Source organism: Daldinia decipiens, assembly GCF_022478715.1.
Source record: "Daldinia decipiens strain CBS 113046 unplaced genomic scaffold F4813scaffold_14, whole genome shotgun sequence".
NCBI classification, from domain to species: domain Eukaryota; kingdom Fungi; phylum Ascomycota; class Sordariomycetes; order Xylariales; family Hypoxylaceae; genus Daldinia; species Daldinia decipiens.
The window spans coordinates 226403-252182 of NW_026054557.1; the positions used below are offsets into that span (position 1 = coordinate 226403).

The 25780-nt window shown below is 38.6% G+C and overlaps 6 protein-coding genes across 6 annotated transcripts; 4 read left to right on the forward strand and 2 right to left on the reverse strand.

The window, feature by feature from the left end:
* Positions 1-9262: 9262 nt before the first annotated feature.
* Positions 9263-11513, forward strand: F4813DRAFT_357414 (glutamine synthetase). The gene is made up of 5 exons (XM_049243116.1): positions 9263-9486; positions 9585-9617; positions 9732-9824; positions 10389-11069; positions 11125-11513. Exons 1-5 carry the CDS (start codon positions 9484-9486, stop codon positions 11401-11403), a joined length of 1089 nt encoding a protein of 362 aa, XP_049100082.1. The 5' UTR covers positions 9263-9483; the 3' UTR covers positions 11404-11513.
* Positions 11514-13145: 1632 nt separating this feature from the next.
* F4813DRAFT_357419 (protein kinase) lies at positions 13146-15768 on the forward strand. Its single transcript, XM_049243117.1, has 2 exons — positions 13146-13180; positions 13251-15768. The coding sequence occupies exons 1-2, from the start codon at positions 13159-13161 to the stop codon at positions 15725-15727; spliced, it is 2499 nt and encodes an 832-aa protein (XP_049100083.1). The 5' UTR covers positions 13146-13158; the 3' UTR covers positions 15728-15768.
* F4813DRAFT_357420 (uncharacterized protein) lies at positions 15751-16679 on the reverse strand. Its single transcript, XM_049243118.1, has 2 exons — positions 16501-16679; positions 15751-16442 (listed from the first exon to the last, which is right to left on the reverse strand). The coding sequence occupies exons 1-2, from the start codon at positions 16573-16575 to the stop codon at positions 16170-16172; spliced, it is 348 nt and encodes a 115-aa protein (XP_049100084.1). The 5' UTR covers positions 16576-16679; the 3' UTR covers positions 15751-16169.
* Positions 16680-16825: 146 nt separating this feature from the next.
* F4813DRAFT_395866 (LEM3/CDC50 family protein) lies at positions 16826-18636 on the forward strand (the record flags this gene model as incomplete). Its single annotated transcript, XM_049247755.1, has 4 exons — positions 16826-17388; positions 17449-18226; positions 18289-18543; positions 18608-18636. The coding sequence occupies exons 1-4, from the start codon at positions 17185-17187 to the stop codon at positions 18634-18636; spliced, it is 1266 nt and encodes a 421-aa protein (XP_049100085.1). The 5' UTR covers positions 16826-17184.
* An 822-nt stretch (positions 18637-19458) lies between these two features.
* Positions 19459-21673, reverse strand: F4813DRAFT_357425 (uncharacterized protein). Its single transcript, XM_049243119.1, has 3 exons — positions 20604-21673; positions 20196-20544; positions 19459-20111 (listed from the first exon to the last, which is right to left on the reverse strand). The coding sequence occupies exons 1-3, from the start codon at positions 21398-21400 to the stop codon at positions 19818-19820; spliced, it is 1440 nt and encodes a 479-aa protein (XP_049100086.1). The 5' UTR covers positions 21401-21673; the 3' UTR covers positions 19459-19817.
* Positions 21674-23212: 1539 nt separating this feature from the next.
* On the forward strand, positions 23213-25647 carry F4813DRAFT_54383 (glycosyltransferase family 31 protein). Its single transcript, XM_049248629.1, has 4 exons — positions 23213-23324; positions 23538-24028; positions 24121-24795; positions 24899-25647. Exons 2-4 carry the CDS (start codon positions 23660-23662, stop codon positions 25496-25498), a joined length of 1644 nt encoding a protein of 547 aa, XP_049100087.1. The 5' UTR covers positions 23213-23324; positions 23538-23659; the 3' UTR covers positions 25499-25647.
* Positions 25648-25780: the final 133 nt, after the last annotated feature.

Genomic DNA, 25780 nt, shown 5'->3' on the forward strand with positions numbered 1-25780 from the left:
CATTATTTAGACGCGTCAACTCCTAAGCAAGAATTGGAGAATGAAACAGATGATTGAAGCCACCATATTGTATTTGATTACTTTGCGTAAGGGAGAAAGACATCTGGTAAGAGATCTAACTGTGGTAAAAAGGGGTAAACCAGCCGGGGCAAAGAACATTCAATACGAGGGTGGAATAAAAAGACATCTCGAAATTTTCAGGTGATCTAAAATGTCAAGAACAAACGGTGAGGGATTAATACTGTAAAGTTGAAAATTCCTCATCCAAAAATAGAGTTGGAGGGGTCCAATTGCAGACCTTGCTCGCCCTGAATACTTACGTACTGTGTACTAGATGGAATTAAGCAATAGAAAGGTCAAGTAGCCAATTATAAGCCGACGATAACATAAGACGCCGGTGACAACGCTAAATGCTTTGGCGTCGTACCAACCCCGCAATCTACCTTGATACAAAAGTTTGGGGTCAGCTATCCATATGATGTATAAAGATATGTACATCAATACTTTAATACTTTGTAAGCTGAAAGAACGGTTTTGTGGTTGGACGACAAAAGGTTCCATTCAGAATGAATAATATCATGAGTTTGCTATCGTCTGGATGTAACTCGATTACACATAGCCCTGTAGATGTTGAGAAATGTTGATAGGTACGTACGTATAATAAAAACAATAAATAAGGTAATAATAAATAATAATATTAAAACTAATATATAATAAATATTTAAGGAAGGAAGAATCTATTTAAAACTAATTAAGTATAACATATTCTTATATTCCAATAATAGTAGATACCCAACCCTTTTATCCAATAAAATCGGGTATTTTATCTTTTCTTTCTTTATTTATAATAAAGATATTTTATTATTAATAAGGTATTTTTATATTAATATTATACAATTATTACTTACTTTATTTTTTTTTTGCAATTAATTAATTACAAAATATAACTTAAATAAATAAAATTTTAAAATTTATATTAACGTATATTTATGTTAATTTGGATATATGTTATTATACATTTATGGTTTTATACATTTATAATTATATATATTTATGATAATTAAAGAATAAAACCGTAATAATTTAAATTAAGAATTATTTTATAAATAAAATTGCGCCAATATATATCATATTATTTTATTCTTAATATATTCTTTTTTATTTCTTATAATAACTTACGTTTAAGTTAATATTAATAATTGGTTTTAATAATCTATTATTGCGTTAATTTAATATTATTTTTAATTTTCCTACATTTTACTTACCCTTCTAAACATAAATTAATTTAGTTATTTTTTATTAATATTTTTATAGCTTTATTTGGGGACGTTTTTATTATTGTATTCATTGGATTGTAATTATTATATATTTATTAGATATTATTAATTTCCCTATTTTTATACAATTATTTTAAAGCTATAAAATTAATTATTAATCTTTTTTTATTAATATTACCTATTTAAATAAAGTATTAATATAACAAGAAAAAGTTTATACATAAAACAAAAAAGATTATTAAGAAGTTTAGTTGGTTTAAAATAGTATTAATAATATTATAAATAACATAATCCATATTAAAGCCCTATATTATTTTATAAATTTTATTAGTAAATATATTATGTATAATATGTTTATATTTAATAAATAACTAATAAATAATATTATTAATAAATTATATTTCGTTATTATAATTTATAGGTCTTTTATTATCAAATATTATAATATAATTAATTTAAAAGTTTATATTTTTATTATTGATAAATAAGCTGTTTACAAAAACGTATAGGCATAGGTCTTAAGGATTCAATTTTACATACCTAAAGCTTTAATCTTTATAATCTACCTACTATTTAATTTTTACGTTAAAGGCTTTAATTTTTTTTAGTTTAAGTTTTATATATTACATTGCTATAAAATAGTTAAAAGCTACTTCAAATTAGCAAATAAATACAATATAAATATCTTTTATACGTTATTCTATAAATTTCTTAATTATATCGGGTATTTTTAAATTTAATTCTTCCAACCTTTCCATTTATCTCTTCTAAATAGTAAAAATTATTTTTTTATAAATTATAATTTATAATTTATTAAAATCTTTAATTACGCCTAATTCTAAAACTTTTTAAAATTTTACTTTAATATTTATTCTTACAAAAATCTTATCTTTTTCGGCCAAAAACTCCATTATACCAATATTTAATATATTATTTATTTATAAACCTATAATTCCAAATAATCAATTTAACTTTATAATTAATAAATACAGGTTAAATATTAACAAGATTATATTTAATTTTTTTTAATAATACTTAAAATAAATTTTAAATTAATACATATTTAATTTCGCAAATCCGTATAAAAATTTGATTATTTATAATAGCATTTTTTTAGGGTATTTATTTTTTAATTTTAAGGATAGGTATATATATATTATCCTTTACATAAAAATTTTAAATTATATATATACTATAATAATATTTTAGATTATTACCTTTATATCTTACTATTATAATATAGATACTAGAGTTAATATTAAGTATTAACTAATATATTAAATTATTGGAATATATGTTATAATAAAGTTTTTTTTAGGGTTTTTATAGTCTTATACTATAAATTATAATTTTTTATATAATACTAACATATTTTTTCCTTTAATTTTACAAATTATACAAAATTTAAATATAATTATATTTTGGTAAAATACTTTATTATATATTTTAGATTATAAGATACTATTTGTAAAAAAAATATTAAATTCCTTTATATTAAAAGCCTTATACAACTTTTTTAACGCAATTATTTTTTTGTTTAATTATAATTTTAAAATAAAGGCATAATTATTTTTTTCTTTTATATTAATATATATTATATTTATAATAAATATATTTAAATTCTTATTAAGTATAACCTTATATTTATTAAGATTAAATTAAAATAGCGGTAGCAGTAAATAAATTTTAAAATTTTCTTTTAATTATTTATATAACTTAACATATATATTTTAGAAAATCGAAATGCCTTTTAACGTATTTAATATAATAATTACGTCTTTATCTGTAATGGTAATAATTTTATATAATTTTTTCTATCCGCCTTTTTTACGGTAGATTAATATACTATTATTAATAGGTAATAATATGGGTAATGTTTTTAGGATGTTTAGTTTATTTCTTATATTTATGGCGTTATGGATGGTTTTTTACGTTTTAACCTTTTTAATTTTGATTATAGCCTTTTATATTGTTTAAACCTTTTCCAATTATAATTATATAGGGGAAGAGTTTATGTTAATTTTTAAATAAGCACTAAAAACTAATAAAATAAAGACAAAATTGTTTAGGTTTATTATATTATTTACAGCCTTAATTGTCATTTATAAATAAGTTTTTTTTAATTTTTATACTTCTTCAAAAATAATTTTATATATTTTTTGAATTGGGTTGTGATATTTTTCTATCTTATTAATTAACTAATATATTTTGATAGATATTTAATTATAAATAATTTTTATAAAGTAAACCTTATTACAAAATTTAATACTATTAAAATTGATACTTATATTATAGTTAAAAATATCTAATAATTCTAGATATATATTGATCTAACATTACTTAAATATTTTTTAGGTTTTTTTGGTGGAAATGCTCTTTATAAATCAAGCTGTTTAAAACTTTATTATTATGTTGATTATGTAAAAAATCGGTTTCTTGTTTAGGTATATAATGTTAGTAATTATTTTATAATTAAAATCTATATTAAGGTTTTTAAGGCTAAATTTAAAACGTTAAAGTATTTTATTTTTAACCTAATAATAGTGGTAGAATTTATTAATTTTTTTAAGGTTTTTAATACTTACCTTATATCCTACTTTATTAAATAGATTATAAAATTTATTAATAGATAAATAGCCAAAACGTATATACAAATAACACAATTTTACCTTTATAAAATAAATAATATTATTAAACTAAAACCATAAATATTCTTATTTTTATATAATTTTAACTATTATACCGTTTTTACTAATTAATTGGTTAGTAATATTATTAAAATACATTTCTAAATAGTCTATATCTTTAATAAAAAAAAAAAACAAAATATTTATTTTTATTACATAAAAATTTACCTTACCAAACAAAATATTAACTATTATAGTTTTTAATAATTTAATAAGTAAATTATTTTTAAAATATATATTAATTTTGCTAACGTAATTAATATTTAAGTTATTACAATATTTTAAGTTTTTATTGGTAAAAACTTAATATTAACCTTTATTTGCGGTTAATACTTATACTACTTCCGTATTTGGTATAATATTTTGGAATATATTTTTCGTATATTAATTAAAAATAAATATAATATCAATATCAGATTTATTAATAAATTTTTTAAGATTTAATATTTATAAATTAAATTAATATTAAAAAAATTTATTTAAAAAATAAATCGTAATTATATATTAACTTTTTAGCTTTTTTTTTTTTCTAATAAACTCCTCAAACTTTTCTACGTTAAAATTTTTAATACCTTTGTATCCAACTAAAAAAATTATATAATTTTTTTTTATTTAACCTCTTTTAACCTTCTATTAGGTTCTAACCTCTTTATATTTTTTTTTTAAATATTTAATTAACCAATATTTTTTTTTTTTATATATCCAACAACAACATTTCCAATACTTTAACATCTTTTAATAAATATTATATTTACCGCCCTTATCGTTACAATAATATTTATAATTAATATAATATTAACTAATATTATACTTATTATTATTATTATTTTTATTATTAATACTTACCATAAATTAATATATCTTTTTAAAGTTTTTAAACGTTTTAATAAATATTTGAAATTTATTAATTAATTTTTTAAAATGATATAATAAAATGAATAATATATACTATAATTATAATATACTATGATATATTTTATATATAGCTATAATAAATTATTATTTTTTTTTAAAGTTAGATTTGAGAATGTGTTAATATAATAATAATTTATTAAGTATGATTTGTAATATTTTTATATTAGATTTACTTTTATTTTTTTTTTTAATTTTTATATTATAGAAAATAATAACTATCCAGTTTTGGTGGTATTATATTTTGTTTTATTCCATATTAAAATATTATTTTATAACCATATATATATTTACAAAATACTAATATTTAAATATATTATAAAAAAAATAAATTACTATTTTTTTGATAAAAATAATAAAAAATACAACATAGAATTATATCTATTAAATTCCTATTATATAGTATACATTTAGGAAAAATCGAAATTTATTTTTAAAAATATTATATATTTTCCTTATATAATTATTTTTATTATTTCAAACCTTTTTAAAATAATTTATAATTATTGAAAGGTATATTTTATTAAGGATTTATACCAAAAAAATATTATAATAAATTTAAATTTATTAATTATTAATAAGTATTGGGGTTTAGGCGGAAGGGTTAGGTATTTATAAAGATAATAAAATTATTTAAAAAAAAAAATTATAATCTTTAGTAAGTTAATTTTTTTTGTTTGGTTTAACATTTAGTGAAACTGTTAACGTTATATATAAATTATCTAGTAGTGGTTTAGGGGGTTTAAACATATTTTTTATAATTGGGAAAGAAAATTATATTTAGTTAGTTTTATATTTGGGATTATATTTTAAATTATACTTTTATTATTTTACGAAAGATACGGATAGCTTTTATTAAGCCGATAAGGGAAGGGAAGGGGGGTTGGATAATGTTTAAATACTATTTTGATTATTTTATTAAAGTTGCATTAATTATTATAAATAATTTAGTATATTTTATAATGGCAAGTTAAGGTTAAATATATAGGAAGGAGGGAAGGAAAAGTATACTAGAAGCGGTAGTTGGTTAAGGAATTAGGAAGTAGGTTTTAATTATTGGGTTGGTGGCAAAACGTTGGGGATTAATAATAATTAATTAAAAGTAGGGGGTAGTATTTATTTTAGTTATAAAGTAAGTAATACGTATTATAGGTTGGAAGAAGGTAGGATTTAAAGCGTAGTATTTTATATTAAGGCCTACTTTATAGGTGTAACTGTATATATTGGCGTTTGTAGATTAAAAATTACCTAATATTATTATGTTAACGCTTATAATTATATAAACGCATATATAACAGGGTATACCAATCTTTTTTCGATTTTATAAATTAAAATTTTTTATATTAATACGTTAAGCTATTTTATTTTTATTATTTTTAATTTAATAATATTTTATATAGATAAATTATGTAGTAATATAAGATTAATAAGTATTTTTGTATAATTAATGTTATATTTTTCTATATAAATATTTTTTTATATTAATATATTTCATAACACTAATTATAATTATTTTAGTAATATTTTAAAATTATTTACCGTAAATTTTTTAAATCGTTTTTAATATTTAACCATTATTTCCTTAGTTAAACGTATATATAATACCTTATTATCAATAGTTTTAAAATTTATTAATATAAGAAGTATTTATATTACTTTCTATTCAAACATAACTATTTAAAAATTAATTCTTTTCCATTATATTATTATATAGTTAAATATTATATTAAACATAAATATCCGACTAAAAAAATAACTTAAAAATTTATATAATTTATTTATATTTTCTTACTTAATAAAATCGTATATAACGTAAATCTACGCTTACGCTAAATTTTTTACTTATATTTTTTGGGATATAATAAAAAAGATTAATAATATGGGTAATAATAATTCTATAAATAAAAGGTTTAAATCGCAATAATTTGCTAGAAATATAAATAAATTATATAAAAAAATAAAATTATAGCTTATTATAAATTACGGAAATAATATAAAAAAAGGTATTAATATTACTTATATTATTACAATAAAAATTTTTAAATTAAAATAATAGTAATTTTTCTAACCTTATTAATTTATATTATTATTATTTAGTAATATTAATTAATATTAATAAATACGTATATATAGTAAAAGTAATAAATAAAATAATAATAAATAATAATGTTAAGATTGGTGTATAATGAGTATTTAAGGAGGAAAGAATTTATTTAAGGCTAGTTAGGTATAGTATGTTTTTATATTCCAATAATAGTAGATATCCGATCCTTTTATCTAGTAAAGTTGGGTATTTTATTTCTTCTTCTTTTATCTACAATAAGGGCATCTTATTATCAATAAGGTGCCTTTATGTCAGTGTCACACAACCATCAAGAAATCTATTTGTAAAAATTTGAATTAGATAATGGGGGTTCGGCCTAGGGTCTCAAAGCCGAATAGTAAAGGATTCGGGATTAAGCGAACTACAAAATTTTCAATCGTTACGGGACGATATAGGTACAAACTGAAGTTCTAGTTTATGGGGTAGTTAGTAGTACCAAACAAACAACTGACTAGAAGTAACAGGAAGACCAGATCAACAGAAACGAGAAAAGAGTAAATTAATTCTATTTTAAAAGCAAGTTGGCAATATAACACATCTCGGTGATACAATTTACGCCCCTCGCCTCTACTTATGGGCAACTGCATATAAAAGTAAGTAGGTACCTAATATACCTAGGGAGTAACTTGAGTATACAGTCTCAACATTGGTTTCCCGTCTTTCACAACCAGTAACTACCTAGGTAAGCAAACAAATACCAGACTTTGTAGTGATCAACTCGGGACGGATTGAATAAAGAAAAACTCGAACAACGCCAAATTACCGTAATTAATGACTCAAACCCCTATGGTCCGAATCGCGGGCCTTAGTCTTGGCTCAGTACACAATTAAGTATATTTCCATATTCCCCACACATTATTGCTTTGTTCGTGAAAATATCCACAATATCAGATGGTTGGATTGAAACTTAGCGGCGGCGGCAATTCGGGTTCAGAAAAGTCAAGCATCATCTCCATATTCGAGTCAGTCCGTTCGTCTCAATTCTACTAAGCAAGCTTCCGGCTCCATTACAATTCAATTACTGTGCTAAGCAAGGTTACGATAGGTGACGAAATCACTCCCGCCTGCGTTGCATACAAGGGACTAGATGTAGCATAAAGGGTCAACCAACAGCGAGACAGTTAGGTAAACATATAACTATCAGACTTAGTTAATACAAAGCAAAGCACTGTTAGGAACCGATTCGAATTAACTGTTTCCCCCACTGCATGTTTTAAAACTCTGAACCAGTTTTGTTGTGATCGACCACGATGCTTTTGTTTTGATGGCGTGTGCAGAAAGCCTACTGCACATGCTGCGTAGCCCGTAGCCGTTCCGGCACTAAGATCAGCATAGTCAATGACATACTCAATTTCTGCAAATTGATAATTTAGAGCCTTGAGTGTGGTAAATAATAGTCATGAGAAGTTAAGAAGTTAAGAAGGCATCCTGTTGAGTTGTCATGAAGCTAGGCCCTCGATAATAGAGCTCGGTACCGATCTATATATCCGTGGCGCAAGGGAATTCAGCGCGGCAACGTGTTAGACAACTCGAGGCGGGTTCCACGACATCGGATCCGATGTTCCAGGCACAAGGCGGTGTTAGTCGAAGCGGATAATTGCAGCGGTTAAGGGAATAAAGATGTTGGCAAGAGTTCTAGAAGGCCACAAAAAGGAGGATATCATTAGGTACTTGGGTAACCTTAGGTAGATAAGTTCATCCAATCTGATAACAGCTAGAAATCTGACTATGGGCTACCTACCACGAGCTACCTAGGTTGGTTTAAGTTGAGTTATCCGAGCTGACCTACACGATACCGATAAGTGGCGGCGTGTATTGAAGTAGAAGATGTCTGAGATGCATATCATGTACCCCCATCAACCCCACTGCCAAAGGGGTAGGAGGATTAAAGCAAGGAGGGGAGGGAGGACTAATAGGAAGCAACATATCAACTATTAAAGTGCAACAACAGTGCAGGTGTGCAGGTGTACAGGTTGCAGGAGCAATGGAACTGTGGGACCCCCTAAGCTCCAAGCTCCAGAAGGCGGGCATAGAAGTCCACAGGCCCTGCAGCGTATCAGCTAATAGCGTAACAGTGTGCAATCCAATATCAGTACCTGTAATTATGTACCCGTTCACTTGTACACAGGTGTAATTCGTTTATGTACCGTAGGAGGTACCTTAGGTACCTACATATGCTGAACTTTCAGCGCCACGAGCTAGAACAAGGCGCCTTATCTTTTACAGTAACTGAGTTGTACCTGCCTTGGACACAGTTCCAATAGAGGGCCTCTCCGGTTGACGGAAATTCCCACATAAAAGCCTCAGCGTCCCCCGCAGTTGCTTCCTTCTTTGATTCTCTCCTATCGCCTCTCCTCCCAAACTTTCATTCCTCTCGTGGATAAATATCCTTCTTTCGTTCAACGTTTGTCTTTTAAGAACAACACGATCTGCGAATCTGCATCGCCAAAAAAAATAAATAAAACCTACTCCTAAGTCGACTTAGTTATCCAATACCGCAAAGATGGTGAGCCTTGCCCTGCATCAAAACCCCGCCGACCTTCCATCCTCAGCCAATTACCCCTCAATTTACGTGAAGATTTGCTAACAGAATCCCTTTTCTAGGCCGACAACCACTATGTCTCGTACACTGAGAACGTGAGCACGCGATCACCCCTAACAAATGGACAAAGCGCATCATTGGCAACCAGCGTTGCGGCTGCGACTGCGACTGTCCGCCTTGCGAACAATAGTGCTGACTTATCGTGATAGTTGATGAAGTACATGAAGCTCGACCAGAAGGGAAACGCCATGGCGGAGTACATCTGGATCGATGCCCACGGCCATGTGCGATCTAAGAGCAAGGTACGCAATCTATATTCTCACCCCTTATCTCGGTCGAATGGCCTGCGTTCCTATTGATACTCTCGTGTCAGGCCCCTTCTCGGCGCATTACTAGTTGCGCGGGAATTGGCCGGAACCTACGTACGAGAGGACCCTGATTTTTCTGATCAACTCCCATGAGATTCAATTCGTGGGCTGTTGTCAGTTTGGGGCTTTTCTAGGCTCGTGGATCCCTGTTTAGGTCTTGACCGGTTCGAACTCGATGGAGAAGAGAACCGGCTTACTCCGACCTCGCCCACTTGGCACTTATCCTCTACACTCCCTATTGCCGAGAATACCCTCGACCCACAATGCTGCGAGCTGCAATTCTTTGTCGAGAGCGCGCCTTTCCGGCACCCGCTTAGCTGTGGCGCATGTGGGCAAGTGGGCAATCGGCGTCATCATTCGTATCCTACGCTTAGTGGCGACTACTATCATTATTCAATTCCACTGTACCGCTTCTTTTATGTCCTACGCCAGAGGTTCATTCACGTTTCAGGAGCGTGTGGTTGCGGATATATGCTAACTGTACATCCACATATCTAGACCATCACCTCGGTTCCTAAGGATGGTAACTTCAAGCCTGAAGATCTTCCCGTATGGAACTTCGACGGTTCCTCCACCGACCAAGCTCCGGGTGACAACAGCGATGTCTACCTACGACCCGTTGCGGTCTACCCCGACCCCATGCGAGGCGTTCCCAACATCCTAGTCCTTGCTGAATGCTGGAACGCCGATGGCACGCCCAACAAGTACAACTACCGCCATGAGTGCGCCAAGCTGATGGAAGCTCATGCTGAGCACGCTCCGTGGTTTGGCCTCGAGCAAGAGTATACTCTCTTCGACATGGAGGACAGACCCTATGGATGGCCCAAGAACGGCTACCCTGCTCCTCAGGGACCGTACTACTGCGGTGTTGGCGCTGGCAGGGTGATGTGCCGTGATATTGTCGATGCTCACTACAAGGCTTGCCTTTACGCCGGCATCAAGATCTCGGGCACCAACGCCGAAGTTATGCCTGCCCAGTGGGAATTCCAGGTCGGTCCCTGCGAGGGAATCGAGATGGGCGACCAGCTCTGGATGGCTCGCTTCCTTCTTCACCGTGTTGCCGAGGAATTCGGTGCCAAGATCTCCGTCCAGCCTAAGCCCATCCCTGGTGACTGGAACGGTGCTGGTCTCCACAGCAACTTCTCCACCAAGGAAATGCGCGTCGAGGGCGGCATGAAGGTATGATTAAAGGCGCTTACCGGTCATTTGTATCACTTACTAATAATTTGTATAGCACATCGAAGCGGCGATCAAGAAGCTTGAAGGCCGACACAAGGAGCACATTGCCGTCTACGGTGAAGGCAACGAGGCGCGTCTGACTGGCCGACATGAGACTGGCACTATTGACCAGTTCAGCTACGGTATCGCCAACCGAGGTGCCTCGATCCGTATTCCCCGAGAATGTGCCGCCAAAGGCTACGGCTACTTCGAGGACCGACGTCCGGCGTCAAACGCCGACCCGTACCAAATTACGGGCATAATAATGGAGACAATTTTCGGCGCAGCAAACTAGGAGGATACCCCTTTGGTAGTAATGATTTTGCTTTTAGGCGGAGCCTTAATTCGACATAGAACGGAGTCTCTAAGGACATGAATTGAAATGAATATACTTAATTTCTCTCACCTCAACTTAGTCTGCTTGTTTGATTAATCTTGCTATGGACACCTGGATATGATTGACTTGACCTTTGCCTCCTTGAGCGGTTGTATAATCGACCAAGGGTGGTATGAGTGGTCAGCCAATAGAATTGCAAAGCTGGGATATTTTATTGCCTATTTCGTACGCGCCCGCTTGCAACCTCCACATGCCGCTGGCAACCGCTGCGTCCAATGGGGTCACATAGACGGTGCTATCTGACGTCACACAGATCTGCCACTCACGCTTCTATTTGATGATCTGTACGTTCGTGCACTAGGTACGTTCCTACCTATGAGGTAGGTATGTCTGTATGCATGCTTGGACTGTCTGAGGCTTTAAGATCGGGATTTAATATGGGTTATAGATCCCTTCAGATCATTTACTTCCTACATGCCTTTTATCAGTTAAGAACTTTCCCATCACAAGGGTATCTTGGCGGAGTATCCACTTTAATAGTTTGCTTGTTTTCGGGACCCGGAGATATGTATTAGGTGGAGACCGATGGTGTGGACCTGTGCGTACCGCAGGTGGGTACGGCTTGCCCGTATTTCTTCTTAGATGGGATTTCGATGTTGACATCACGGCGTGGGAGAGCATTGCCGAAAGGGTTGGAGATCGAGACAGGTGGATACATGCCTAAGTGGGTAGGTAAGAAATGCATCAGGAACCTCGTTGCCGTCGGTAGTCATGCATTGTAACTCTGCAGTTACATGCTCCATACCTAGGTTATTGCTTATCTCTCTGGTTGAAAGCAACCCGTACCTGGGTCCGGAAGCCTTGTTTGCGATGATGCTATTTGGCAATCCTACCTTACATACCATAAGTATACGCTTTGTGGCTTTAAGAGGTGGACAGGATAATTCACAGCTTTGAAAGTATCTATTTCGGATTAAGTGTTGAATCAATAATAATAAAGTGTTCGAAGATAGATAGTACATCATTTTACACTACATGTAATATATGAATATGACTAGGCTACCTTTTATTAAAGTCGCAAAGTTACAGTTACCATAGACTTCGGTACATTAAATTTACTAAGCCAAATCTTCGACAATTAAATATCCTTGCGTCTTTCACACCTCCACCAGCTAGTAGTATTATTCCTAGTACTTACTACTGTGATGAAAGAAAATTTGTAAGTCAAACACTTAGCACTTAAATACTTACGAGCATGAAGATTTATTGCTGCTATTTTAACGATAAGATTGCTTAAGCTTTGATATAATTAGTACTTAATGATCGTCTTTCTAGAGACTCTTACTATACTAAATTACCTAAATATTATCATCTTGGGAAACAGATCATTATAGGTTACGATGTTGTCCATTAACCTACTCAAAACATGTACAATGCTTTAGCCTTGAAATGAATATCCTCTTCGCTTTTAGGACGTCGGGATGAAAATAATCTACAGCATGTATATTTCGACTAAGACATTTCGAGTCCAAGTACTCATCATATGGTGCAATTTACTCTTGTTATAAAATATATACATTCACCTTGCGTTAAATATGCCAAGACCTTGCATAATTACAGGGATAAGTTTTCGCTGCATACAACCGAACATGCCATTGACTCCAGCCCCCTAGATTTTCACGCTTCACAACATTATTGGAAGTGAACATCAAGATGAATGACAAATTATCTAGAAGTAAGTACTATCACTACACCAATTTATGTTAACTATAGCTGCCTATTGTGTGGCTGATACCCTTCTATAGAATTCAGTGAGACCGACATCGGTTTTATCGAGTTGAGTAACCCATCAATTTCTACACCAAGCCCAGGGGGCATTTTGACAGTGACACTTCATGAGGGCATTGGCCTTTCCGTGGCGGATAACTACAAGGAACGCCCTAACTGCGAGGAACATAATCACCATGCGGGGTGCCGCCCGCCTGTCTGTAGGCGGTGCCACTATCCGTATGCGCTTTTAGATTATGAAAAGTCTCAGGCGATTCTCGACTGTTACTGGGGGACAACCGAAAACCCTGTATGGATGTCACAGTTTGCTATATGCAAGTTTGACGTTTCAAGCTTTTCTGAGTTGACTATATATCTTTACATTCGGGATCCTAGTCCCTCTTCGGAGAGTCGGGATATTTGTCTGGGCGTAGCACGGGTAAACCCATTTGACAAGTCTGAAGCACATTGGCTGGAACTGCAAGATAGCATGGGGAAGCTACGCATCAGCTTTGAATATACGAACCCTGGAAATAGAATGTTAGAAGAGAGAGACTTCGAGCGTGGAAGACCCATCTTCAGTGTATCGACCTCCGGTATTATTAAGAAAGACACCCAGCGAGTATATGCTGAATCGAAGATTAGAACGACACAGCTTAATTCTAGGTCTAAATTGGAAAGTATATGGGATTACCAGGTCGGCCATCCTTTTATAGCGCCGCTCTCATTTGCTTTCGAATCATCAGAGGGGCTATCCCTCCTTTCCCCATATATCGGCGGCGGGCCCCTTTTCAGTCATCTTCAGAAGGATCGATGTTTCGATGTTGATAGATCCCGACTTTACGTGGCTGAGATTACCTGTGCATTAGAATATCTACACGATACTCGCAAGGTTTTCTCCTGGTTGAAACCCAGAAATGTCCTTCTTGATTTATTCGGCCATGTTGTTCTATGCGGCTTCGGCCTTTTCAATTATGATACCAAGAGCGGGAACCATGGGACACCTGAGTATCCAGCACCGGAATTGCTTCTTGGCCAAGTTGAATCCATGGCGGCAGACTGGTGGACATTGGGGGTCTTTCTCTACGAAATGCTGACAGGACTACCCCCATTCTATGACGAGGACCATAGTAAGATACGTCAAAAGATCCTCTCTCAACCTGTCCGGTTTCCTGACTCATTTGCTCCTATTGCTAAGGATATGATAACTAAGCTTCTTAACCGCAACCCTAAGCAGCGCCTAGGAGCTAATGAAGGTGCCTCAGAGGTCAAATCTCATCCCTTTTTTGACGGCGTGAATTGGAATAAAGTCCTTCGGAGGAAGTACACACCTGTTTTCCGTCCTAGATTTATTTCAAGTTCCTTCAAGCAATATGGCTTGAACACCCCTCCTGAGAAGAAGGACGATTTTGTATCTCTCTGGATACCTCCACTTGAATCCACCAAAGCCCCCGGAACTAGCAATCCTCCATCCCAGGAGTCCCGTCAACCAATTGCGCGAGAGGATGATAGTTGGGAATTAATATGGGATGAAGTTCGTTGTGAATTCGACTTGTACAATGGCTTCGCGAAGGCAAAAAGGCCAGTCCCTCCTCAACACACGGAACCCCTAAAGCATAACGAAGCAGTGGCAGATGAGAGCGCTGACCCTACTGTTCCTAGTCAAACCCAGAAGCAAGACGTACTCGAGGCAGCATTGCAAGCTGGACATGACCGCGTTGTTTTACAACTGTTAGAATATGGAATGGATTTGAACATAATGATTGGTGCCAAGCGAGTAAGTCCATTAGAATGGGCTGCGGAGAAAGGAAACCTCCCTCTGGTAAGGCTCTTCCTCGGCAAGGGGGCCGATGCAAAATTTCCGAGTTCTACCGTCCGTGGAATGCACAAAGGAGGGCCTGCATTAGTTAAAGCAGTGGAAAAGGGGAATCGAAAAATCGCCCAGACCCTGGTGCGAGCTACTGATCGGGTAGCTTCAACGAGAGCTCTGGGCCTCGCCGTGTATCAGCAGGATATCCCGATGGTCAAACTCCTGCTAGAAAATGACGTCCGTTGCGAGTTTGAAGAAGCAGATCGGCCTCTTCCTTGGGACCCCCAAGATAACGGCTGCTATTTCTTCGACCGAGAGGAATCCGAGGAATTCATACCCCCGCTCGTCCGTGCGGTTAAGAAAGGCAACGCGGACCTGGTTCGGTTGCTACTCTCATATGGGGCAGATATTAACGCTAGCTACCACGGTCTGGTTTGGGATCTATACGAGTATAACATAGGGAAGGACCCGATCTGGTTTTCATGCGGTCGGCCTGTTGAGTTGGCTATGGAGCTGGGACATGCCGAAATTATTGGATTGTTGCTTGACAGTGGCGCCGATATCAATCTCCCACGGCCTAGCTGGCCTGTGCCGGGACATGATTGTGGATTAGTGCCAAGGCTAGTATATCAGAAGGTTACGGCGCGCTTAAGACAGGCGCTGGCGTTAAGGTACGATGGCGACCCATCTGTATCAAGTATGTGAGATCTTGTTTCTCAATAACAGATTCTGGTAAAAGCGTTGATAACGATCATATAAATTTGCCGTTGATCAGGGTTAGACCGCTGATCTAAACGCAACCAGATTTCTATTATGTTAACCCCGCGTTGCTTTTTGAGAGATCTGCCAATGCCACCTTCTCATCGCTAAGTACATACCTCCATCATGTAGTTGTACATCAATCTTGATCTCATTGCGGTATACGAAACGACTGGCATTCAGTTGATCCGCGCCAACAGAGTCTGAAGCGGCCCGAGCCAGGTCTTTTGATATATTTTCCACAGATACTAGGACGAAGCATTCATCTACGCTTGTATTATAATGGAACTTTCCCAAGCAGCGAACAACGGAAACGCCATCCTAGCTATCCTCAGTTCTCCGGATGATACATTCCATATAGCCACTATACAGTTTCACTCACCAGACTTCATTCCTCTGGAACTGTATTCACAACCTTGCCGTTTTCTATGTACACAGTCTCCCAACCGACTTTAACATGTCCTTTGGAAGGATCAATCCATCCAACTTCTATATCGCCTCCCTTCCCCCGGTAGTCAGGGTCGCTTATGATTGCTTTCATTTCGTCGAAGTTGCGGACATAATATGTACGAGTGAAATAGGCCTCCAGTATTGACCAGTCCGGACGAATCATGGCAAGCGCTAGGCCAAGTTGACCGGCAAAAGATGAGGGGGTGATAGTCTATATGCTAGTTGGAACTCACATCTATTATAAGCACGATTATGGAAGAAAGACGTACGGATGTGTAGCGAACCACGTCGTGCCTCTTCATAATACCGACCCATTTAGGAGTACTAGAATAGTGAAACACCATTTAATATGAGTATGAGGTATTTAGTCGGTTATAATCATCTGGCCCAATATGTCGTTTACACTTCTAATGATATCTCCTGTGGCCTTAGGGGTAATCACGTGCTGATATACGGATTACTTAGGTACATACTGTATCCTATCTGGGAGTGGGTCCGTCTTTTGTAATCATGCAGGGTGGCTGTGCTTCATTAAGGATAGAAGAGTGGAGTTCGTATCTGGCATCTGGCATTGGCTAAGCCACGCAATTGTACAGACAATCAGCCCTGGAGATTTACATACGGCTGATTCTTGTCTGCGACATCAATCTTTTCTGTTTCGAACATACTGCTGGGACATTACCCTGTTATCAACAATCAATATTCTTGTCGTCGCACTGGTGTATACTGTATACGATATAGAAACTTAGTGCTTCCATGTCCGATTGAACGTTAATTTCCGAGACCGAGCGACGAACTTCCCGGCTGCCCCGGGTTTTGAGTCCCTCATTAGACGGCGGACGTAAACTCCAGGCCCCCCCCGATCACAGTTCTATCGCGAATTACTCGACGCCTTCTCTTCCCCCTTCGCCCCCTCGATATCTCATAAAACCAAAGTATCTCAGTAGTCCATAATGGACGACTCGTCGCCTCCCGAGAGTATCGACAACACCAAGGAGAAGAAGAAGAGCAGAAGACCCGCGAATACCGCGTTTCGCCAGCAACGATTGAAGGCATGGCAGCCAATCCTCACGCCCAAGACGGTCATTCCGCTCTTCTTCGTCATAGGAATTATATGCGCACCTATTGGTGGACTGTTGATTTATGCTAGCTCTACAGTATGACATGTCTTCTTTCGCGAACGTCTGGATCACTGCTGACTGCTGCTTGTCTTCAAGGTTAAAGAACTTCGCATCGATTACACCGACTGCTTCCGGGATTCTCCTACCGACGAAGCTAGACTGATGGACACGAGTTTGGTGTTTCCGTCTTTCAAGGATAATAATACAATCAACGCCATGTGGCAGCACTCTTTAACTAACCAAACTTACGGCAACTACCTTGTTCAGAATCTCACCAAGTGCACTCTGACATTTGCGATACCTGAAGAGATGGCCCCGCCCGTTCTTCTCTACTACCGCCTTGAAAATTTCTACCAAAATCATCGCCGCTACGTCCAGTCCTTCTTTGATAAACAGCTTGCCGGCAATGATGTCTCACTTACCGATGTTTATGATTCCAACTGCGAGCCCCTGGCTACAACTAATGGTACACACCCGAATTCGAGAGCCTATTATCCTTGTGGCCTGATTGCCAACTCGTTATTTAACGACACTTTCCAAAGCCCCATCTTTTTGAACCCACCAGGTTCAAATGGCCCAGAGGGCAACGAAACTTATGTTATGAAGAACACTTCGATCTCCTGGGAATCGGATAAAGAGCTATATAAGCCTAGGGTGAGCACCGACTATAGCAACATCGTCCCGCCCCCTAACTGGCAGATCCGGTACCCCGATGGCAACTATTCTACTGAAAACCCCCCGCCCAACTTGCACGAAGACGAACACTTCATTGTGTGGATGCGTACAGCGGGTTTGCCGACTTTTAGCAAACTATATATGCGGAACGATACGAGCCCTATGAGAATGGGTACCTATTCTATGGATATTATTGATAGTAAGCTATCCCTGCGTATTTTAACCGTAGCCTTGCATGAACCCACTAACACATCAAACCAGATTTCCGCACGGATCAGTACCAGGGTAGGAAGAGTATTGTCATCACAACGCTGTCCGTCATGGGCGGCAAGAACAACTTCCTAGGTATACTGTGGCTCGTTGTCGGTGGCTTCTGTATTGTATTAGCATTAGTGTTCCTCATCACGAACCTTATTAAGCCCCGGAAGCTCGGTGACCACACCTATCTATCGTGGAACAACGCCCCATCATCCGCGGCCGCGAAGGGCAAAGGCAAGGCGTCCGGCCCAACGATAGGTATGGCGACCGGTCGCGATATGTCGTAGGGGACGAATTTGCGCGGGCTGACGCCTGTTGAGAGCACGGGACGGCGGAGTCGGAATGGTTTAACTGTGGAAGCGGCGCAGGAGTCGCCGACGGAGTTGTCTGTACTGACGTCTGAACCTAATACTCCCCCAGGAGGCGAGACTAGATCAGGGGAATCCGGGTTCCCGTTACCCTATCTATCAACGTCGCGATCTCGACGAATATACGGTGGCGAGACGGTTGGTGAATCTTCTCGAGCAGGGGCAGAACGGAATTCAAGATGAAAAAGGTCTTATTTCTATGAAGAAAGCACGACGGGTATGACACGGGTTTACATCACTTCTTTCTCTTTACCTCTCTTCCATTTTCTACAGTATTTCGGGGGACAGGCATAGATATGGAGACAATGCCTTTCCTACCTAAACTATTTGTATGAGTACGTCTAGCATGCTGCTACCGCCGCCGTTTTCCAAAGGGCGGCTAGCACATAGCCAAACAGCAAGCACTGTCTGGGAGTTCTGCGGCGTTTCTGGTTGCGGTTATTGCTGACTTCCATTTTATTTATGTTCTTTTGATTTGAGGTTGACACCCCCAGCTGATACAATTGAGTCGCGTGTTCGTTAAGGTACTTAGCGGTTTCTATGAGGGCTTGGTAGAAATAAAAATCATCAGAGGATATCTACTATGCATCATCGTTAGTTATAGTGGCTATCTATACCTACCTAACCTAGGTAGGTATGCTTGTGAGAAATGTAGAGTTGGAGGTGTTAAAATCCGATGCGAATTGGCGATATTGTATACAGACCGGTTAGTATGTAAATAACTCCTACGTAGCCACAGTATTAGTAGCAACATACCCTATAGAACCTATAGAAGGGAATTCCTAATAATTGCATCACTGCACCATAAAGCAAATACATATATAATAGCACACGATGCGATTCGCGTTCCTACCTAAGGTAGCTAAGAGCAGGGATCACCATTTCCCATACGTATCTCCCCCTTTTCTTCTTCTACCGTAGCCTTTGTCGTCTGATAGTATAGATCTGGATGTGCCTGTCCCGTGGTGCTTCTTCGTTGAAGCCCTTTTGTTTTACATGACAATAATATACAATCCTCTTTGACTGCCCTTTTAGCAACTATTTACGATGCCGGAGAGTCTACCCAGGGCTCAGAAGAGTCTAACGGCTAGAGTGTGTTCCAGTGCTCAAGCTTACGATTTTTTTTACTCACTCCTTCCGCTTGCTTCGCCTCGGCAGCTAGGACTATGTGGCCTCCTCGACCTTGGTTTTCTTGGTCTCTTCCTCACCTGGCGCAGTATCCTCAGCCTTGCGTTTCCCATTCGTCGCCTTCACTTGCTCGGTTTCGGATTTGGAGTCATCTTTAGCCTTCTTGCGCACTAGCCCGGATACGTCTTTGGCACCCTTCTTCGCCTCCTCGAGCCTCGCTTCCTTATTCGCGCTCGACTCGCCTAGCGCTGTACCGAAAACTCCGAGCATGGTGTCATCAGATGCGAGAATCGAGTTGACGTCCATGGGGGGTTTTCGGAGCTCGACAAGCTTTATTGGTAGTAGTTAGTCTTATTTGTCACATCATTCTCATACCGCGACACTAGGGAGTGTACGGGGAAGTGAAAAACTCACCCGTTGCTCCATGTCCGCGATCAATTCCTTAACCTCGGTGATCTGCTTCCGCGTGGCGTCGTTATCCTCAGGCGCGTGGAGCATCGCGAGATCGACCTCTTTGGCGTCAAGCTTGAGTTTTGTGCTCGCGATAGCCTTCTCTAACTCTTCAGCTGCTTCTTTTCGTAAGTTCTCGTCGACTGGTTTTGGTCCCGCACCGGCTTCGTCTTCGGCACTTGAGGTGACGGACGCAAACTCAAGAGCTAACGAAAGTTTGAAGTGCGCTTCGGCTATCACCTCTGACTCTTGAGAGTAGAGACCCTCTTTATACTTTAGAGAGGCACGGCAATCGTTGATTGCTAGTGGGTACCTGTGCCACTGTTAGTACTGGTAGACGAATAACGATGATGAATAAGTGAGTTATCATACTTCTCGTTTTCAAGGGAGATCTCTGCTAGAAGATCGTGGGTATCTGCAAGTCGTTCCTTGATATGCTTGATGGCAGGGTTATCCTCTTCAGCCTTCTCCTTTCCCTTCCCTTCTGAAGAGTCTTCATCTTCTCGCTCCAAAGATTTCTCGAAAAGCACACGTGCTAAGTCCAGGATCTCAAACGCGACAGCTAGATCATCGTCTTCTTCATCTTCTTCCTCGCCTTCAGCCTCCTCCTCTTCTTCCGAGTCCTCAAACTCCTCGTCACCTGTAAATTGGAAGAGCGGTTTCTTGGCATCGGATACCTTTTCACTCTCATTTCCATTCTTAGAAACAAGAGCAACCCCTTCCTCTGCCTTGGTCTTCTGGTCCTTGGTCGCATTGGTAGTTGACACTTCGGCCTGTGATTTTTTCCCCTTCGATTTCTTGTCTGCGGCACCATTGGACTTCTTCTCGCCAGCAGGCTTGCCACCTAAGACGTCGCTCTTGCTCTGACCAACCTTGAAGAGACTGCGACCGTAAAGAAACAGAATATCCGCATTTTCGGGGGCCATCTCGCCATTGATCTCAGCCTGCATTTCGGTAGCTTGGGAAAAGACTTCGGCTGCGTCCTCGTACTTCTTCTGCGCATACAGCGCATTCGCCCTAGCCGTCAGGTCAGCTAGCGACACGTGCAAGGACTTGGCGCGCTCGTCGGGGTCCATAGGAGGTAGAGACTGGGGAGTGCCGGCGGCTGATGCGACAGCTGATGGGACGGCTGATAATATCGGAATATCAGTCGGAGTTGGCTCTGCCATTGTGATGGTAGTTGTATGAAATTGTTATGGGATTGTAATTGTTATGATGGAGCTTTGTCGAAGTTGGAGATATCGCGAAGTGGAAGTCGAGAGCTTGTATGATAGCGTTCTATCAATTATAAGGTATAAGGGTATAGGCTAGGTATGTATAGATAATAACGCGATCTAGAATATAGTGGTTGATATTTGCGCTGATAGATGCGAATGGTGCGAAAAGGTGAGGTCAGGTGTAGTTGTGGTTTCTTTCTGGTGGTGGTGGTGGTGATGGTGATGGTGATGGTGGTGGTGGTGTGGTAGGTGAGGACCGTGAGGTGCGGGAGAGTGACGCGATTACCGCATGGCAGACCTGCCCACAAGCTACGAGGATAGAAGCTACGGCGTGAACCGCGTCGAGTTACGGCTAGACGGGGCTCCGCAAAGCTTGGGCCAAGGTATTAACTATTAACTGCTTACCTCATACACTTCCCTAACTAGCACTTATCTAAGCCAAGTTAGATCTGTATCTACGTCACTGTATATACTCACTTCGGATACTGTACATAGTAGAGATCGAATATCACAATTCACGTGATATTGCCAGCTTGCCAGCTTTCGGATTTACATACTTAGATCAAGACAAATCTTACGAAATTTGGTAAAGAAGCAACGCATTTTAAAACCATAAGGATTTGTGATTGGAAACCCTGGCAATCCCCACGTTAACAGCTTCGTCTTCGTCTTCGTTCTGTTGACATTACTCATAAAAATGATTCAATACGACATCGTAAAAATCATCCCAGCTTTAATGAAACTGGAGATGTAAATAGGCTTTCGTAGGTTAAGAATGTTATACTCATCCCTCCTATCTCGTATATGATAGGTGTATCATCAAACTAAGCGCTTGGCGCAGAAAGAATCATGACGCACAGGTATTTTCTCCCCAGCTTTTACGAAGTATATTGAAAACTACCTAAAATAATAACTATTAGGTACATGTACCTACCTACCTATATGTAGTTAGGGTTAAATGTCAAACCTTAACAACGTCAAACTCAATGCCCAGTGACGGGTGGTGTTGAGTGTTTCGATGCCGTGTATGACTATGACGTGCAACTTTTGAAAGCTAAGGGTTACTCTGCTTTTGAGAAATGGAAATTTGGTTAAGATAATTATTTAAGGCGGTAACAGAAATATTTAATACTATACTTTATCCGTATGAACCCCTTATTCATATAGATGATCCGATTGTGTAACCCCAAAGACGCAAATAAACAGCATATGACATAATCTAGCAATCGGTAAGGGGTACGACTGGCGGTTGAAACTGATGATACGGGGATGACCGGGGACAACTGAGACCGTGGGTAGCACGGCATTAGTGTGATATGTAAACTGCCAACCCGCCTTGCCGCCTCATTACTTCTTTAATTAGCATTTTAAAAGATAGGAATGGAAAGTATAGAGGCAGATCAATCCGACATACGCGCACAAATTGAACATTTGCACACCTATAAACTTGCATGTATCAATCAAGTACGAAAAAAAAAAAAATTTTTAAATATGATTTTACAGGCATACGACCTAATGGGGTTTTGCTGATGCACTCCTAATTTCTTGTCATTCGTAGGACGATACGAGCTGATGCCAACAGAAATAACTAACCTACTCAGGCATTACCTATCCGTATTTGTATCCCCACTTTGAGAGTACGACCGCAGATCTAGACCGGTTACCCGGCCTAATCAATACTCGTTGCAAGGTGTTCTTAGATATTTTTTTTATCTTACCACGCAGCACGCTAAGCAATACGCTATGTATGCAGTATTAGCTACCTACACTTGTTAGCACTTGCCGTACTATCTAAAGTGCCTTCGTACCTCTTACCTCTTACCTCAGGTAAGTCAATCTAGGTACATATGTACATATGTACGTATATTCTGTACATGTAAGTAAGCGCAAACCTCCACTTGCCTATCCAAAAGATCCAGATCGTATTCTTTTTTTCTCTTATGTCCCTTTCAACCTCTCCTTTGACTTGTGGTTATGATTTCTAGGTTATTTCCATCCCACCTGGGACTTCTTCTTTTTGGGCTTTCTCGACCCCGTTGTTCTTCACTGCACGTAACAGTTACCCAGATCCTACGTTAATTCTCACAAGCCTTCGAGCCTGTTTAAGTGGAATTGCCTTACCAATGTTTTCGCCCTTTCGCTCGTCTCGATAATTCCCCTCTTCCTCTTAATGCCACCCGCCTTACAACAATCAAGGCGCCTGCTATTATCATGATTGTCCCACCCAGCTCTCGCCGGCTTAGGGTCTTTGGCGGCGTTGCCATCCTGACCTTAATCGCGACTTACATCCACATTCGTTCGCAATGGGATGTATCCTCATTCGGATATGCTCGTGATTATTACAAGAGCGTCACGAGCTACTTTGGTAGCTCAGTATACAACAACACGTTGTATACCGAAGGGAATGAGGAAACGGTCAACCAATATTACAACGCCAGCAACCCTTGCGCCAACTTCCCCAATACCGACGGCATACTCCTGGTAATGAAGACGGGCGCAACAGAAACCTTCGACAAAATGCCCGTCCATCTTCTGACAACAATGAACTGTCTTCCCGACTTTCTCATCTTCTCTGACATGGTGCGATGCCTTATATCCTATTTTCGTTTTTAGTATCGGTATCGAAACGACGTCATAACTCAAAATATTCAGGGATACTAATCGGATCGTAGGAACAACAAGTTGGACCATACCATATCCACGATGCCCTCGCCGAGGTTGACGAATCCGCAAAGGCCCACAATGCTGATTTCGACCTCTACCGTGACCAAAAGGAATGTCCCGTATCGCAGAAGTCATGCGTTGATGCGAAGAGGGACGGGCAAAAGGCGTGGAATTTGGACAAGTACAAGTTTCTCCCAATGATGGAACAGACTTGGAGGATGCGCCCAGGCCGAGACTGGTATATATTCGCCGAGGCTGATACCTATATCTTCTGGGCCAATATTGTACACTGGCTGAAAACAGAGTCCGGCTTAAACCCTCGTGAGAAGCTCTATCTCGGTAGCCGAAGCTTTATTGGGGGAACTCCATTTGCCCATGGAGGTTCCGGATATATACTTAGCGGGACGTTATTGAAGCATTTGATTGAATATCACCCAGGCGTGGTCAAGCAATATAATGTCAAAGGGGCTCATGAATGTTGTGGCGACTTGATGCTGGCGCAGGCCTTGGAAGAATATGAGAAGGTTAAAATCCGGCAGGTTTGGCCCATGATCAACGGTGAAAAGCCGAGCACACTTCCTTATGGACCTGGCCATTGGTGCGAACCGATTTTTACTATGCATCATATGAATGCGGAGGAAATCAGTAACGTGTGGCAGTATGAGCAAACACGCAAGACCGATGTAAGTATGCGGTTCTGTCTCCCCTCTTCCCTGATCGCCCTGATCCTTTCCTGTCTGATATCGGGTAAATCACGCGTGAGTTTCGAAATTAACCGCTTGATAGCGCGTTCTTCTGATCAAGGACATATACGATGGCCTGATTCGACCAAAAATGCAGGTAACGCGAGAAAACTGGGATAACCTCTCAGATGATGTGTGCTACCTCAATCCAGATCCCGAGGCTCAACAACATGCGGACGGGCATTCACGCGACAGGCAGAAGAAAGAAGGGGAGATGAACGATGTTGAAAAGGAGGCATGGAAATCATGGGAGAACTGTGCGAAGGTCTGCGAGTCCCAGGATGTTCCAGATGAAGAAGAATGGGATATACGAGGAATCATAGAACGCGAAGGCAACGCCCCTAGCACTGCTAACGACACGGAGGTCGCTGAAGATACTTCACCCAGCGATGCTGCAGCCCGGGAAGCGTGGAAGAAGGCCATGAACGAGAAGAAGCGGAATCGATCCTGCTTCCAGTACCGCTGGCACGAGGATATATGCTGTACGGCAAAGAGCTTCAAATTGGGTGCGCCTAAGATGCCGCCTGATAATGGCGACGCTAAGGCCAAATGGATCAGCGGTTGGCACTTGAAGGGCATCAACGACTGGATTGACGCAATGGGGGAGTGCAAAAAGCCTGCCTGGAAGACGCCCGAGTCTTGATCAGTTTCGCTTGGAGATAAGTCTTGGCACCGGAAAGACGAGCAACGTTTTCTACACCTTTGCAATATTACGAAACTAATAGAAGGAATATCGGACCGGAGGAACCGGAGAGATTTCATCATGGCCTATATTTGTAAAACATGGACGGTTTCCGGCGGTCAGGTCTCAGTGAGGATATCACAACACGGCGTTCTTGGCATTTCGCGGGCGGGGGCTCGGGGAGCAACCCATCATATAGAATTCGCGGAGCTTAGGATGATATGAGCTTTTGCTTAGGTTAGC